Source organism: Callorhinus ursinus, unplaced genomic scaffold (genome assembly GCF_003265705.2).
Source record: "Callorhinus ursinus isolate GAN/ISIS: 27379988/994484 unplaced genomic scaffold, GSC_fseal_2.0 scaffold6, whole genome shotgun sequence".
In the NCBI taxonomy this organism is placed as follows: domain Eukaryota; kingdom Metazoa; phylum Chordata; class Mammalia; order Carnivora; family Otariidae; genus Callorhinus; species Callorhinus ursinus.
In genome coordinates, this window is record NW_027397068.1 from 49,232,279 (window position 1) to 49,249,128 (window position 16,850).

Here is a 16,850-nt window from a genome sequence, read left to right on the forward strand (position 1 = left end):
ATTCCACTTATAAGGTAGCTAGAGTAGTTAGAGTAGCCAAATTCACAGATACAGAAAGTAATATGATGACTGCCAGGGGCTGCAGAGATGGGGAAATAGGGAAATATTGGGGAAATAGATGGGAAAATATTGTGTTCTTTCCCCCAGCTTTACTGAAATATAGTTGATATATAACATTGTGTGAGTTCAAAATGTAAAATGTGATGATTTTATATATGTATATATTAATAAATGTTTACCACCATTAGGTTAGCACTTCTTAATTAGTATAATTTCCATTTTATTGTTCTTATTGTGAGAACATTTAAAATCTACTCCCATTGCAACTTTCAAGTAAATAATACAGTACTGTTAACTACAGTCATCATGCTATACATTATATCTCTGGAATTTATTCCTCTTATAACTAGAAGTTTGTACCCTTTGCCCAATTTTGCCTTATTTCCCCCACTACCAACCCCTGGCAACTACTGTTCTCTCTGCTTCTATAAGTTCAGCATTTTTAGATTCTATGTATAAGTGAGATCATACAGTTTTTGTCTTTCTCTGCCTGGCTTATTTCACTTAGCATAATGTTCTCAGTGTTCGTCTATGTTGTTGCAAATGGCAGTATTTCTTTCTCATGGCTGAATAATGTTCCATTGAATATATGTATATACCACATTCTTTTTTTAAATATTTTATTTATTTATTTGACAGAGAGAGAGAGCGAGAGAAGGAACACAAGCAGGGGGAGCGGGAGAGGGAGAAACAGGCCTCCCGCCGAGCAGGGAGCCCGATGCGGGGCTTGATCTCAGGACCCTGGGATTATGATCTGAGCCAAAGGCAGATGCTTAACAACTGAGCCACCCAGGCGCCCATGTATATACCACATTCTTTATCCATTCATCCATTGATGGTCATGCAGGTTATTTCCATGTGTTAGCTATTGTAAATAATGCTGCAATAAACATAGGGGTGCAGATATCTTTTTGAGATTGTACGGTATGTTCAGATTTTCTATTTCTTCATGATTCGGTCTTGGTAGGTTGCCTATTTCTAGAAATCCATGGATTTATTTTAAGTTGTCCGATTTACTGTCATATAATTATTCAGAGTAGTCTCTTATGATTTTTTGTATTTCTGTGGTATCACTTGTAATGTCTCCTCTTTTCACTTCTAAAAATATGGACTGCTTCAGGAATTTGCATGTCATCCTTGTGCAAGAGCCATGCTAATCTTCTGTATTGCTCCAATTTTAGTATATGTGCTGCCAAAATGAGCACAAGCAGAATTATTTTTCAATGGGTGTAGAGTTTGAGTTTTGCTAGATAAAAAGTGTTCTGGAGATGAGTGATGGTGATGGTTGAGTTAACAATATGGATATACTTAATACCACTGACTGTGCATTTAAAAATGATTAAGATGGTAAACTTTATGTGTATTTCACCACAAAAAAAAAAATTAGAAAAAAAGACCGTTGGAGGTTAAGAAAAAGGAAATCTTGCTCAGGGAACTAGTCAATCTGGCTGGAGCAGAGACATTGTTAGGGAAGAAAAGGGAATTTAAAAAGATGCATCTGGAGTCATAAAAGATAGAGCTCAGCACAAGAAGTTAAAAACTTCTTTCAAATTTAATAGAAAAAAAAGATTCTGAGGACAGAAGTACCATGATCTGAATTTTCTGTAAGATAATAGGCCATTAGGGTACAGAATATACTAGAATAAGAGACGAAATGTAGGGAATCATTAGGAAGTTTTTGCAATAGCTCAGATTAAAGGCAACAAGGATTGGGCTAGGGCAGTGCCAGACAGTATGGAAAAATGGAAATACTGGAACACTTGTGAATGCTTGATTTCTTTAATTTTTTTTTAAGATTTTATTTATTCATTTGAGAGAGAGAGAGAGAGAGCGAGCGAGATGGAGAGAGAGGACGAACATGACAGGGGTAATAGGCAGAGGGAGAGGGAGAAGCAGACTCCCCGCTGAGCAGGGAGCCCAACACGGGGCTCAATCCCAGGACCCGACCCAGAGATCATGACCTGAGCTGAAGGCAGATGCTTAACCTACTGAGCCACCCAGGTGCCTCTGATTTCTTTATCCTTTATCATGTTACCAGTAGTTGTCCCAATAAAGCAATTAAATGCAATCTTCAAAAGTGAGACCTACTACATGTAACATGTAGCCATATTTATTCTCTATTGGCACAATTGGCACAACCTTTAAATAATAAATGGTTAATAGTAGGTAGGTTATTGAAGAATAGCTGAGAAGGGTGAAGTAATTGGTGAATGAATGGAAATTTAATGCCATCTGCTGGCGATAGTAGTAAAAGCTTTCTTCGAGTATCAAATCTAGACCATTAGATCTACAAATTGGTACAATTAATATAAGCAAAACCATAGCAATTACCTATAAAAACATGCCCTTGAAAAAGACCAAGAAGGATGAGAAACCACATCTGAAAAAATTATTCTAATGCATTATATATAAAGAATGACTGATAGTTTTTCTCCCTCTTTTGCTTCAATTAATGTCTGAAAGACAGATGTAAACACATCAAACCACTTGAAACATATTTAGCTCAAGTCTTTTCAGATTTTTTCAACTGGCAGAATATATTGGTACATGAAATAGAAATCTGGTGTTAGCAGGCGCCTGGGTGGCTCAGTTGGTCAAGCGACTGCCTTCGGCTCAGGTCATGATCCTGGAGTCCCAGGATCGAGTCCCACAGGGACTCGAGGATCAAGTCCCACAGAAGCAGGGAGTCTGCTTCTCCCTCTGACCCTCTCCCCTCCCATGCTCTCTATCTCATTCTCTCTCTCAAATAAATAAATAAAATCTTTAAAAAAAAAAAAGAAATCTGGTGTTAGGCATTTCTTAAACAGTCCTGATTACGTATTTCCCTCCTGTCTCTATTAATCTTGAAAGTACATCATACATTCAAATATATTTACATTTAAGCTAAATTTTTCAGACTGTTTGCTATACCCAGGAAAGATTACCAAATGCTTTGTTAGAACACATACCCATATGACCTACCTCCTCACTTCTTCCAAGTCTTTACTTAGATGTCACCATGAAGCCAACTGATGACCAAAAATTTAAACACCGTGCTTGCCACCAGGTTCACCTGTCCTGCTTTGTTTTTCTCCATAACATTTACCTTTACTACATATCATAGATAAGTAGATAGATAATAGATAACTAAATAGATAGATATTATCTTTGTTTCTTCATTGACTATCTCTCCACACTAGAATATAAGCTCCAGGAAGGTAGATTTTTAATCTATTTTATCCACCCTACTGTCCAGAATAGTACCTGTACATAAGAGGTACACACATAAAAAATTGTTAAATAAATGAATGAAGGCAAGGAATGGAGATACTATTAGCTGATAGAAAATAGGAAAGGCAACCAGACTCCTTGAAATGGAATGCATGGAACCAGGTGGGGATTTTCAGGAGGCCTTTGGAAAAATCTTATTCTAGGAAAAGGTCATTCAGATACAAGTGAAGTCAACACATGATGGAAGGGCACACAGAGTGCTTGCCCTTTAGAAACTGAAAATCTGGCATGAAGGGTGGTCAAATAAAAAACAATTATGATACAATGAAATATGAAGAAAGTAGATGATTAAGATAAATAATACTAAACTTGTCAAAATCAAGGTGTCTCTATAAGGATTTATAGTAGTTAGTTTGTGTGGTTTGAAGAGCAATTCCAGAAAGGGAGTCCCTATGATGTTAGCAATAGTGCCTATAGAAAAAAGTAAGGTAACTGAGATGATTCTCTTAGATATAGAAGGTATTTCTTGGTCTACATTAAAAATAATAGTGCTACTTTCATCACACATCATATTTCTTTAGTCTGGGCCTGACTTAAACCACTTACACTGTTCTGCTACATCGACAGTCACCTTAAGCTCTTGGGATTTCATACACATGAAGCTCATTTAGCCATCTTGTTGACATAAAAGGAAAATTTTTAATTCTAAACTAACACGACTCTATTTTGCCATTTTCTTATGCAGTTTTCAAATTACAGGCCCACATGGGGCAACAATTTTCTTGTCCCTGGTAAGAAGTCAGAAGACTATAGTTTGATTCTGGTTCTCCCGCTAACCAACTACCCCTGTAACCCTAAGCAAGTTACGCTACCGTCTCTCCAGATTCCTTCCCTCAGTGGAAATATATTCACATTGAATTTGATGATTTCTATGTTTCCCTCCAGCACTGATTTCTGCGACTTCACAATTCATAATCACTTTCTTAATAAGTGTATCCACAGAAGATGAAAAATAATAAAACTATCTTGAACTTAGAGTTGATAGTGGATCTTGTGCAGTGATCTACTACAAAGCCCTCCCAGGTAAAGTAAGTTCATGTTCATGATTGGCTAGTCCACCACCTGTTTGGGATTATTACCTTTTGGGATCATTACAAGGGATCCAGTTCACTCCAGGGTCTGGGATATCCTCCAAGTATGGGTAGATAGTTTCCCTGGTAAAGTTCCAGCCATAAATACCATCTTCTGGAGTCACAATAATATGTGCACTCTGTTAAAAATATTAAAATATTTCTCAGTTAAGCAAACAATCCAAGACAGGGTCTGTAAGGGGACCTGAGGAACTGAGTAGATGAGCAACGGCCATCCAGGCCTTTTTTTTCTTTCAATCTTAATCCTTTGTTTTCTATATTTTTATAATTTATTTTCTTTGCACAATTGTATTGTCTAATCTCACCATCACCATTTCTACATAATGTTTTCCTTCTTTCATAAACATCAACAGCTTTCCAGGTTATTCACAGAGTTGCTATCCACTGCAGTTGTTAAGCGTAAACCCAACTCTTCTCAAAATCACCCCTCTCCCTGGACTTCAGGTAGACGTTGTGCCCGAGTGTCACAGGACTGATTTATACTCAAATTCTCTGTTCTACTTCCTGTTCCACTCCAGCCTTCCCTGCTCTGTATCCTGCAAAAGTGATTCTGGCTCCTCAGAAGGCAGGCACTGAAGACATGCCTCCCCAAAAGGTGCCAAGCCCAGAGGTACATCCCGAGCTCACCTGCTCACCTGAGCAGATGGGAGCTGCTGCGGCCTTTAAGAAAATAGTTGGACTAAGATTGACAGAGAACCCTCAGAATTCCTAATAATCTTTAAAATCTTTGTATTGTCTAAGAACGTGTATTGGTAGATATGTTATATGTATGTATTCATGACTCAGTCACACTTCACATATTCCTCCTCTACACCTGATCTACAAATATCTTGTTTAAATCATATCCATTCGAACCACACACTTATACTTTACCCTTCATTCAACTCAAGGACTCACTATGCATTAATATACAGTTTATCTTGTAATTAGAATGAAGAAGTGTGAAGTACATAATACATCTTGTTAAGTAATTTCCAACTTAACTTTTATTTTGATGCTATGAACTAATCCAAAAACCTGTGCAAGCTTAAGAGCACCGAGGTATACCAAGGCTACTGATACTCTGAGCACAGCATCTGGCCCTGAGCCGTTTATCCTCCACCCTCATGAGTCGCAAAAGAGAGCAGCAAAGTTGTTGAATGTACAGCAAGTTCCTCAAAGGTATGCTGCTCCTTAATGATGATGGAAGCCATCCTTTTCTTAACGTGGTCTCACTATTAGGGAAGTGTAATAGAGCCCTTGCTGTCATAATTTTGAGAAGGAGGTAGGAGTCTGATTGTACAACAAAGTGGTTGGCTACCCTGACACATATGTCTTCCAAAAGTATAACTGCTCCGGACAGGGACCCTGGCTCCTAAGACCCCACCTTTTCTCTTGGTGGAATCCAGCACGCTTGAAGAGAGGGTACCTGGTTTGCTGCTGAAGTGACTGCTACCTCCAAAAGATCCAGATTTCTGTTCATTAATGCCAACGCCTCTTCACGGGACACTGGTATCAGGCTAGCATTAGGCAGTATCACTGCGTGTTCATAAACAGCTGCAATAAATGTATCCCGGGAGTTGACTTTTAAGACACAGAACACTGAAACTGCCACAAAAGCCAGCAGCTGAGAGGTGATCATGCTGAAGTCTGACGATTGCTGATAAACGGAGCAAGTCCTCACATGTATAGAGAGAAAACACAATTAATCATGTGGTCCCCAGGACTCACTACCTTGTAAGTAAATTACAAAATCTACTCTAAGCAAGCCTTATGGTATTGCATCGTAGACACAGATGTAAACAAATCTTATATAACAAAGGACTCTTATTGCAGGGATTTGTGAGGACCTAATAAGGAAATGTATGCTTTCGTTTTCTAGGTTTGTCATCACAAAGTACCCAAAACTGGGCAGTTTAGACAACAGAAATTATCTCACAGTTCTAGAGGAAAGAAGTTTCAGATGAAAGTGTCAGTGGAGTTGGTTCTTCCTGAGGACTTCGAGGGAAGGATCTGCTCAAGCCCTCTCTCTCTCTCTCTCTCTCTCTGCATAAGTGGCTGTCTTTTCCCTGTGTCTGCACATGGTATTCTCACTGTGTGCAGGTCTGAGTCCAAATTTCCCCTTCTTACAAGGACATCAGTCATTGGATTTAGTGCTCACCTTACTCCAGAATGACCTCATCTTAACTTCTAGCTGAAACAATCTTATTTCCAAATGACATTCTAAGGTATAGGTGGTTGGAGCCAGAACTGGTATGATCACATTAACTGTCATTGACAAATTGCCAGAACACTCTGTGTGGACAAGCTTAAGAGTTAAAAACTTAGGGAAGTCCCAGTATCAGAGAGGCCCCTACACTTTTGCGAGCTTTACCTCTAGGAACCCTATCAGGTCCTCTGGGAGAACAGTGGAGACAAAATCCCTCTGCCTTATGCTTCCTGCAGGGGGAGGGGAAAATATGCCCAACTCTGAAATAAGCCCAGAGCATCTCCTTCACAAAAGGCTGCCCTCAAGGGAAACTATTTACCAGAGCCTTACTAACCTGGGCAAAGGGAAAACGGTAACTGTAGCCCTCTTAGCCTTCCTGTCTCAACCAAGGGGAAAAAGAAAGAAGGTGAGAAGCACTAGTGAAGGTCACAGTCCAGGGGCACAGGCTCAAGACAAGACAGAAACTTCATCACTGGACTATATATCCCTTCCCCTGTCCTCACATGTAACCACCTTATCAATCTGTAATTTGTGGCCTACTGAGCATGCACTAGTCAAGAGAAGGTCTTCAGATGAATAACTGCAATTCTTGGCGTAGAATGCCATTGGATGAAACTAACTGGCAGGCTCTACCGTGGTGCCTGAGCTGTGTCCCCTGATCACTACTGTTGCTGCATCAGCTTTGCTAAGCCACCTAACAAGTGCCAAGCTCCCCAAACATAGCCTTTCTGCTCAAACAGAGGAGAGAGCATGAGGAAATTGTCTCTGTGGGGAAGAAACAATTTCCTTCTGCCCTTCAAGATCTTCCAGCTGCTCTAGGGATTAAATTGACACGACATATTAACAGGAGAAAAAAAATAAAATTGAGTGTGCATGGAGGCCCTAAAATGAAACTGAGACCTAAAGAAATAACCAAGGCAGGCAGTTTTCATACTTTTTAGACAAAGAGACAATAAATCTGTGAGGAACTGACAAGACAAAGAAAAGTTAACTTGGGGAGCTTCAATTAGTAAGGAATTCTAAACAGAATTTGGGCTGGAGGAGTAAATTAGTAGAAGTAACAGGGGTTGTTTATATGGCCTTTTTGGCTCTAAATTTTCTATCTCTGGCAATAAGGATCTCTTTACCTCCTTATACATGGGAGATTTATTTCTTGTTTTCTGGAGACAAAGAGGAGGGGTGTCAGAATATCCTTTTTGCATTGTTTGTTTCTTAAGTAATTTTAATTTAAAATAGTCAATATGCCAACATGTCACATTTTGGGGTGCCCTGCTCTTGGTTCCTTAGAGTTCCCTCCTCTGAAACTTCTATAGCAGTTGTGCTGGCAGGTTGTTTTATTTCACTGAACAGTCTTTTAGTACTGACAATAGGTTCGTTGAATTAAACTCACTTCAGAAGGTGTGATGCTTATGTATTTTCAAAGTTAAGCCTATGGTTCAATCAATCATATAATAAATAAGAGGCACTTTTATGAAAACAAAAACAATAGTTAAGATTAGATAAATTGTAAAACTGGTTTCTGAGTTCTGAGAGTAGCCAGTTGAGAAGATTTCTAGATATCAGGCTAAAAGCATCTTCAAATAGGGTGAGGGCAGGCAATGGCAACCTGGCAGATTCTTTTGGTTTGTAGGTCGAGTGTCTCCAGTGACCTTTCTGAGTCACCCACAGAGCAACAGGCATGAAGATGGTCTATATATGAGTTGTTGTGATTTCACTCAAGTTGACATAAAGCGGTTTATATTTAGTGTGCAGGGCTTCAAGGAAAGGGGAAGTTTTATTTATGAAATGATTTCAAGTCAAAATTATAGGAAAAAACTGGAGATGTTAACTAGGAGTTATGGCCAGACATGGAAGGAAACTAGAAAAAATTAGGATCTAGTCTTATTTATAAAGAACTGTTTTTAGAATCTAATACCCATAGAGGTGTGTTACTCAAACATGATCTTCCTCTTTATAATCACTCTCCTCTTACCAAAGATAGCCAAATTAAGACTGATTTGTTTATAAAATAAACCGAGGGGGGAAAAAACGAACCTTGGCCTGCTTATATATGTAAGTTCAGCAAGAATAGCAATTGATTATATAGAGCCTTTTAAATCTGCTTTGCTGCAACTTTTTACAGGGAATCTCTAGATTCAACTTTTAACAGCCTCCCAAAGCCAGAAGCCAAGCCAAATACTTGCCATCAGACCTTGCCTGTAATACTTACAGATTTGGGTTAATTCCTCTCTTTTGAGGTCTGCAAAATATCCTGAGGTTCCTGCACCTGCCAAGAAGTGACGTTCTTTACCTGTAAAGTTGCTAGCAACCCCACAAGCAAGGTATTGGGCTGTTTTCCCAAGGGGCCTTATTGGCTCCATATAATCAACGTTATTTCCTTAAAGCTGTCTGGTTATACCTAAGTTTTTAGCAAGTCTCCCTCAAATATGACATTCCAGTCAAAGCCTCAGTAATATAATCAATGTTTCCAATTATGTTCTGATACAAGGAGAACAGATTATTATTGAATTTATGCAAATGAATACATTGCCATGAAAATATAAGAACATTCACTTAAAATTCTGGAGTTATCAGATAGAAAGAAAAAGGTAAATGTTTTAATTTGTTGAAAAGTTTTATTTTATCATAGGTCATAGTTAGCTTAAGAGAAAGTTTCCTTAAATCTGGAAAAACAAAACCTTAAAAGATCAACAATGTTTCAAACAAAGAAGTCATAAAAATTATAATTGTCCTAGGGCTCCTGGGTGGCTCAGTCAGTTAAGCATCTGCCTTGGGTTCAGGTCATGATCTCGGGGTCCTGGGATTGAGCCCTACATTGGGCTCCCTGCTTCTCCCTCTCCCTCTGTTCCTCCCCCCCCACTCTCTTTCCCTCTCTCTCCCTCTTTTCCTCCCTCTCTCTCAAATAAATTTAAAAAAAATTTTTTTTAATTATAATTGTCCTCAGTTCATTTAGTCTCATGTTATTAATTTTTGTTCTGCTTGAATCCAGTTTTTCTACTAGTTCCAGAAATTCTTAACAACTTTAGTTTTATGATCTTAAGGTTATCAGAAACCTATACTCAGGGTTCTTTCCATAAGTCTCACTGAAGATGAAACACAGTTGCAGGAAGCTTTTGTAAAAAGCATCTGAGTCTACAAATGACAAAGGCCTTAAAAAGTGTCCATGATTAAAGATCCAATTAGAATTCATTACAATGTGACTGACAAGGAAATGTGGTTATTTTTGGAATACATTATATTTTAAGATAAGAACATACCAGGACATATCACATTTCTAGAAGTTTCATACAATTTCCAGAATAGTTACTTAAGTAGCATATATCTACACAAATATAAGACAGTTTAGTATTACTTGTTTGACAATACTTCCCATGTAATTTAACATACCAAACAAGCATACTTTCTCTCTTTAATGATGAGAAACAAAATCACTGAAATGTTCCAAGGGCCCTCTGGAACATTTCAGTTAGATTGTAGTCAAGAGACTTTATTTTAGAATTTGATTTTAGGGGGTGCCTGGCTGGCTCAGTTGAAAGAGTATGTGACTCCTGACCTCAGGGTGATGAGTTCAAGCCCCATGTTGGGTGTAGAGATTACTTATCTTAAGTAGTCTCCCTCTTTCCCTAATATATATAAGACCTCTAAATATGTAAGACTTTAAAAAAAAAAATTGATCTTTGGAAGTTTATCAAAAAATCAAAAGTTTAAGCATTTAATTAAAGAAGAATCACAGATCATTATAAAACTATTAAATGATTTAACCAAGGTGACAATAAGAGATTTTAAAGGCAAATACAGAGGATTACATAGTTGTAAACAAGTCTTAGCTCTTTTAATATTAAGACTGTCTTCTTGAATGATCAAAGATTTGATAAAAACAAAACATAAAATATTTTTCTAGGCAGATTACACAAAAGGTAAAGAAAATTTTGTTTGTAATTTCTCATAAAAAGCAAACCAATCATCTAAGAAAGTTTTTCTTTTAACAGAGAGAAAAACCAAATTCTAATTTTCTATCAGTGTTCTTTTGATATCAAAACTCACTCTTAAATATTCTAATCTTAGCTATATATAAAATTCTTTTTCAAAGGGTTTTTCATAAATCTTCTACTTTTTATTAATTTTTTTTTTTACACACAGATTTTAAGTTTTCCCTTTTTAAATAACTAGGCTCACTTTAGGAAAAATTATTTTTGCCCTCAACAAAAATGTATTGCCATTCCTCATACTTTTTCTTACCAAAAACATACATCTACAGAGTTGTTTCCCTTATAATTTTTAGCAGCTTTAGTCACATGGTAATTATAATTCTTAATACTTAGGAACTTTAATTTCTAGTGAAGTAGTAAACAACTGTAAATTGTTTCTCCAGCATTTTTTAGATCGGCAAATTTATGAATATATTTCATAATTTCCAGAAACGTGCTTCTTCAAGTACAATCTTTTAATAAAGAATACATGTTTACCAGCAGACCCAAATTTTTAGTTTCTCTGGAGTAATAAGGAAACCACAAGTAGATAAACCTATGTTCACTATTTAATGTTTATTATTTTATCTTATTTAGAAATGACCTAGATATTCAATGAATTCAATCTAACTCATCACTTAACAAAACTTAAAGGTTTCAAGTTGCCAGAAAGATTCGGGGAAACTATCTTAAAAGTTTACCTAAAAACTTTTAAAAATTTATATCTATTCAATTTACTTGTTCTTAACAATGATGCTTAGATTACCCATAAAAACTATAGGAGACATCAAAGTCAGTTACCCTTCCAAGCTAATTATTTTTTTAAAAACAGAGATAGTATCAGCCTATTTGACTCTAAGTAAAATGAGGCAGAATAAACATTTTAGTTTTAATGTTGATAATTTTAAAGACATGTCTATTTTAATTAAACCGACCTTCAATTAGCTTTAACACCAAATATTCTCCCAAATCATGTGAACCTGAAAATAAGCGCTTGCCTTCAAACTAACTAAACAGGGCTCTTTTACGAACTAATTTTAGTAATACCATCCAGATGTAGAAAAATATCTCACACTTACAACATATACATTGTTAAAAAGAAAACCACAGGCCCAATATGGCATTACTTAGGTTAAGGCTCCAAGTCAGTAAACCAAGACTTAATACCTAAACTAACTGCAGTCTCAACTCCCCAGGAATGTAACCTTTAACCAGGCAACATGGAATTTCCCGGTCAACACAAGAAGTCTATTGAGAGACCCCTTCCATTTCCCTTAGGAGGGCAAATTGCCTACAACAGTGGATTCTTTGCTAATAGCTGTCTTTTTCCGCCCCATCTCTACCTTTAAAAACAGTTCCTTTCCTGTAGCAGTTTGGAGTTCCTTTCTAATTGTTGGATGGGATGCTGCCCAATGCATGAATTGATTAATAAAGCCAATTAGATCTTTAAAATTTACTTTGATGGATTTTTCTTATTTAACAATATGGACATACATACAAACATACATACAGACGTAAACAAAGATCTTACAGTTTTTGTTTTGTGGAGAGAACATTATAGGCCTGATTTTTATATACCTTTTCTCGCTCTCTTTTTTTCCTTCTGGTGAGAAACCTTTTTCTTAAGTTTATATTTCAAAGAATGGCTCTTAGGTCCTAGAAAAGAGGGAGGTAGAAAATTTATACCACAGAGGCACAAAGACAGTACCCAAGTTCTCTTCAAGGTGGACTTTTTGGGACATATTGTCCACTTATAGAGATGCTAGAGCCTGGGCACAAGAGCCCTTTCAGCAATTTGTATTTTTTTAAGTAAGCTCCACTCCACACCCAGCATGAAGCCTATCACAGGGCTTGAACTCATGACCCTGAGATCCAGACCCGAGAGGAGATCAAGAGTCTGAAGCCACTGAGCCACCCAGCTGCCCCCTTAGCAATCTGTATTTTTTTAAAAGCCCCCTTCCCCTCCCTGCCTTTTTGCTTCAGCCTCGGGCAGTTGTGGATCATGTTTTCATTTCAAAGACATGATAAAACTCTAACTCTAAGGGACAGAGAAAGAATGCAAGTTGGTTTGTTTGTTTTAAGGAAATCTGAGATAAATGCTATTTAAAAAATTATTTTTTTTCTTAGGTACAGGACAATTTTGTTCCAATATTCTGATCTTTTATAGTATCTATAAAGCATTGAAAGGAATAGGCAAGGTTTTGAGATTGGTAAAAATAGGTGAGCTTTGACTTGTTTTTAGAGTTGCATTTCTAGTTTTGTAGAGATTTTTAAGACAGACAGTTGTCTTTAATTCCCCCAAAGATTTGGATTGCAGCCTGAATATCAAGGGATGGACCTGCCTTTTTAACTTAACACACACACACACACACACACCAGGGACATGGGTAACTAAAATGGGAATCAAAAGCTTTATGCCTTGGTAAACTCTATATAAAAGCGTTTTAATAAAAGCTTTTTTTCTAAGTACATAATTTAACCTTGGGCTTTTATTATTAGGCCCTGCCATCAGCCTTCCACTGATTAATTGCAGGAGGGCCTAGGAGAGAGTTTGGTCATCTGCGTCCTCTGTGAAGGGGGCCTGGGTTCAAGCGGCCTTTTGGCTTGCCTAATAATCATAGTATGAAAGAAACTTCCCTTCACTTTGAGTGAAGCTGTGAATAGCCAACCACCTTTCTAGTTCCTCTAAATTTGGTAGGATCTTTTGAAAGTGGAGGAAAAGGGGCTTTATAATTTAAAAGATCTGCTGTTGTTCAAGGGACATGAATTCCCTGTGTGTGTTGGGGGCACCCTGGGGCGGGGCTGCGCCATTCGAAGATACATCTGCCAAGGTCATTGTAAAGAAATGCCTAAAGTTGGCAGAGCCTGATTACAGCAAAGTAAGTCATACTGCCTGTCCCAGGTACTTCTGCTAAACTTACAGTTTGGCTTCCAGCATTTACAAGAGTAGTCTGCATACTTTCAACTTGAGATTAAGCTGGAGTACTGTCTAAAAATTCTTGTAGGGAAAGGGAATAGGTGGGTCAGATTTTAGGAAGGGAAATTTACAATGGATGTAGACATTAATTTTTGTCTTAAGTCTAATTTCCATTCTTTATCTTGTCAAGGGAGTCCTTAAGGATAGCCTTATGCTAATAAGACAATTGAGAGCTCACCATATTTTTTTTAATTTAGCCAATTTTTATTTTATTTTTTTAAGATTTTATTTATTTGTCAGAGAGCGAGTGGGAAAGAGCACAAGCAGGGGGGAGTAGCAGAGGCAGAGGGAGAAGCAGGCTCTCCGCTGAGAGGGGAGCCCGATGCGGCACTCGATCCCAGGACCCTGGGATCATGACCTGAGCCAAAGGCAGACACTTAACCAACTGAGCCACCCAGGCATTCCTTAAATTTAGCCAAATGATGAGTAGGATCTTGTTTTTAATATCAATTAATAGCCACTCAAACCAATAAGCCTTTTTATGGTTTGGCCAAAGATATGAGATGTCCCTAGAGAGGGCATAGCTGATGAAGCCCCAAAAGTCTACTCCCAAAAATAGTCTAAGAAAGCAAAGACCTTAAGGGACCATTGGTAAGAATGATGTGTTATCAGGTGTCTCAGGCTCCAACAAAGGTGGGAAGCTTCCACACAGACCTGCCAATCTGTGACAGCTGACAGGTGCTACTGGAATGGATTTTTCTAGCACTAACAAGCAATGAAGGTTGAGATGACCAAGGCCCTTACAGTCTAGGACCTCTTAGGACAAACTCCCCTGAGAGCTGGCACAACTGGGCAAAGAGAATGCTGCTTGTAAATGGGTGTCTCCAATCCCCAGTCTATTCAACTGGCCCCCTAAGTACACCCCAGTAAATGCACCCTCCGGATGGCAGAGACCAGAGAGAATGTTCTCACTGGTCACAAAGCCAAGCTCTTAGGGCATAGAACAAGATAAAAGGAAAAACCTCATCTAGTTTTTACACCAGGGACCCACAGCAAAGTATGTCCACATAGACACTGTCTGATGAGAACCGAGAACTCTATGCTTTATGGTAATCCCCTTTACGACAAACACCACTAAAGACATGGACAAAGGAAAACAAAGACCATCTCTGGAAGGAAACAGATCACTAACCAAACAGTACTCTACCAGATTTTTTACCAAGATTCACTAAGCCAAAGGAACTAGTTCCACAGATATTTTCTCCTGCTAATTTAATTTAAGAGAAAGAGAAAAAGACTGTCCTCACTCTCACACCACCAGATCTCACAGACAGAGACTCCGGGAGGCCAACATGGTAAGAAATCTTACCTTCTGCCGGCTGTATGTCAGATCTCCCAAGATCTCAAAGCTGCAGAATCTTCGGGGCAAATATCCAGCGGAAGTTAACCCAGCCGGCCACGCCAACGGCAGGGGAAGAACAACCTCCTGTGCTTTTAAGGATTTCCAGCTGGTCGAAGAATTAAGGGGCCATGAGACAGATTCACAGGAGGGGGGGGGAAAGTTTTATTATGTGCACACAGAGGCCCCGTAATGACACGGAGACCTAAAGAAATGACCAAGGCAGGCTGTTGTTATATTTTTTAGACAAAGAGGCAATAAATCTGTGAGGAATTGACAGGACAAAGAAAACTTAACTTGGGTAGCTTCAATTAGTAAGGAATTCTAAACAGAATTTGGGCTGGGGTAGTAAATTAATAAAAGGTAACAAGGGTTGTTTATATAGCCTTTTTGACTCTAAATTTCCTATGTCCGGTGATAAGAATCTCTTTACCTCCTGGTATAGATAGACCACCTTTTACATAAACAGTAAGAAGTCAGTGTTCTTGTTTTTAAGATCTTTTTAAAGATTTTATTTATTTGAGAGAGCGAGAGTGAGAGAGAGAGAGCACAAGCAAGGGGAGTGGCAGGCAGAGGGAGCTACGGGTTCCCTGCTGAGCAGGGAGCCCAAGGTGGGCTCTATCCCAAAACCCTGAGATCATGACCTGAGCCAAAGGCAGATGCTTAACCAACCGAGCCACTCAGGCATCCCTTAGGATTTTTATTTGAGAAAGAGAGAGAGAGAAAAAAAACATGAGCAGGGAGGAGGGGCAGAGGGAGAGAGAGAAGCAGACGCCCCACTGAGCAGGGAGCCCGATACGGGACTCGAACCCAGGACCCCGGGATCATGACTTGAGCCGAAGGCAGATGCTTAACAGACCGAGCCACCCAGGTGGCCAGAAAAGTCAGTGTTCTTTTTGTATTGACTGTTTCTTAAGTAACTTTAATTTAAAATAATCAATATGCCAAAGCAGCACATTTTGAAGTGGCCTGTCCTTGGCCGCAACAAATCTTTTACGTGGAGAGAAGCGTTGATTAATACCACCAGACTCTGCAAGGATGGAGAGGATTGCCTCTTTAGAGACAAAATGTGACATCCCACTGCCTGGAGTTGGAAGGAGACCCACAGCATCCGGACCATTCACTGACAGCACCCCAGGCAGCAGGCCCCAAAAGGAACTCAGCAGAAAATCGTGCCCCACCCAAGTGGAAAGAATGAGAAACAGGGGAAAGGAGGGGAGAACAAAGACTGAATGGGGTAGGCACTGCCTCTCACACTTCTCTATGTTCCTAGCACCTAGCACAGTGCCTGGTACACAAAAGACCTAACGTGTCATTTAAGGAATTGCCCCAGGACTGCCACTAGCTTGCCATAGGACTTTGGATACTTTATCTCCTCAGTCATTCTGGCTAACCCAGGTGATCCAGTCGATCCCGCTGATCCAAAGGAGGTCAGTGCAAGAGAACCAGTCACGGGATTAGAGGGTTGAAATTTTCAGTCCCACCCCTGACCTCAGGGGAGAGGACAGGGCCTGGAAGTTGCATCAATAGCCAATGGCCAATGATTTAATCAAGTGTGCCTATATAATGAAGGGGTTTGGAGAGCTTCCGGGTGGGTGAACACGTGGAGATGTGGGGAGAGTGGCACGCTTGGAGAGGGCATGGGGCTCTGGGACCCTTCCCTTGCCCTGTGCATCCCTTCCACCTGGCTGTTCCTGAGTTACATCCTTTTTAATTAAACTGATGTTAAAAAAAAAAAAAAACCACAGGCCCAAAATGGCATCACTTAGGTCCCCAACTAAGTAAACCAAGACCTAATACCTGCCCTATCTGTCATTGCAACACCTCAAGAATGTAACCTTTCACCAATCAACACAGAATTTCCTGGTCAATTCTAGAAAATTTACTGGTAGGCCCCTATCACTACCCTTAGGAAGGCAACCTTGCCTAAACAATGCATCCCTTGCTAATAAATTCT

At 39.0% G+C, this 16,850-nt stretch overlaps 1 protein-coding gene and 1 non-coding gene across 2 annotated transcripts in view; both read right to left on the reverse strand.

The window, feature by feature from the left end:
* VNN1 (vanin 1) overlaps window positions 1-15,048 on the reverse strand; it is a 725,633-nt gene extending 710,585 nt beyond the window's left edge. The window contains exons 1-3 of the mRNA XM_025865591.2: window positions 14,864-15,048; window positions 5,830-6,079; window positions 4,410-4,540 (exon numbers count right to left, since the gene is read on the reverse strand). Coding sequence (XP_025721376.1) covers window positions 4,410-4,540; window positions 5,830-6,042 — 344 coding nt within the window. The 5' untranslated portion in view covers window positions 6,043-6,079; window positions 14,864-15,048. The remainder of the gene's footprint in view (window positions 1-4,409; window positions 4,541-5,829; window positions 6,080-14,863) is intronic.
* Window positions 1,161-1,265, reverse strand: LOC112819513 (U6 spliceosomal RNA). The gene has a single exon (XR_003206885.1). It is a non-coding gene; the product is annotated as a U6 spliceosomal RNA (small nuclear RNA).
* Window positions 15,049-16,850: the final 1,802 nt, after the last annotated feature.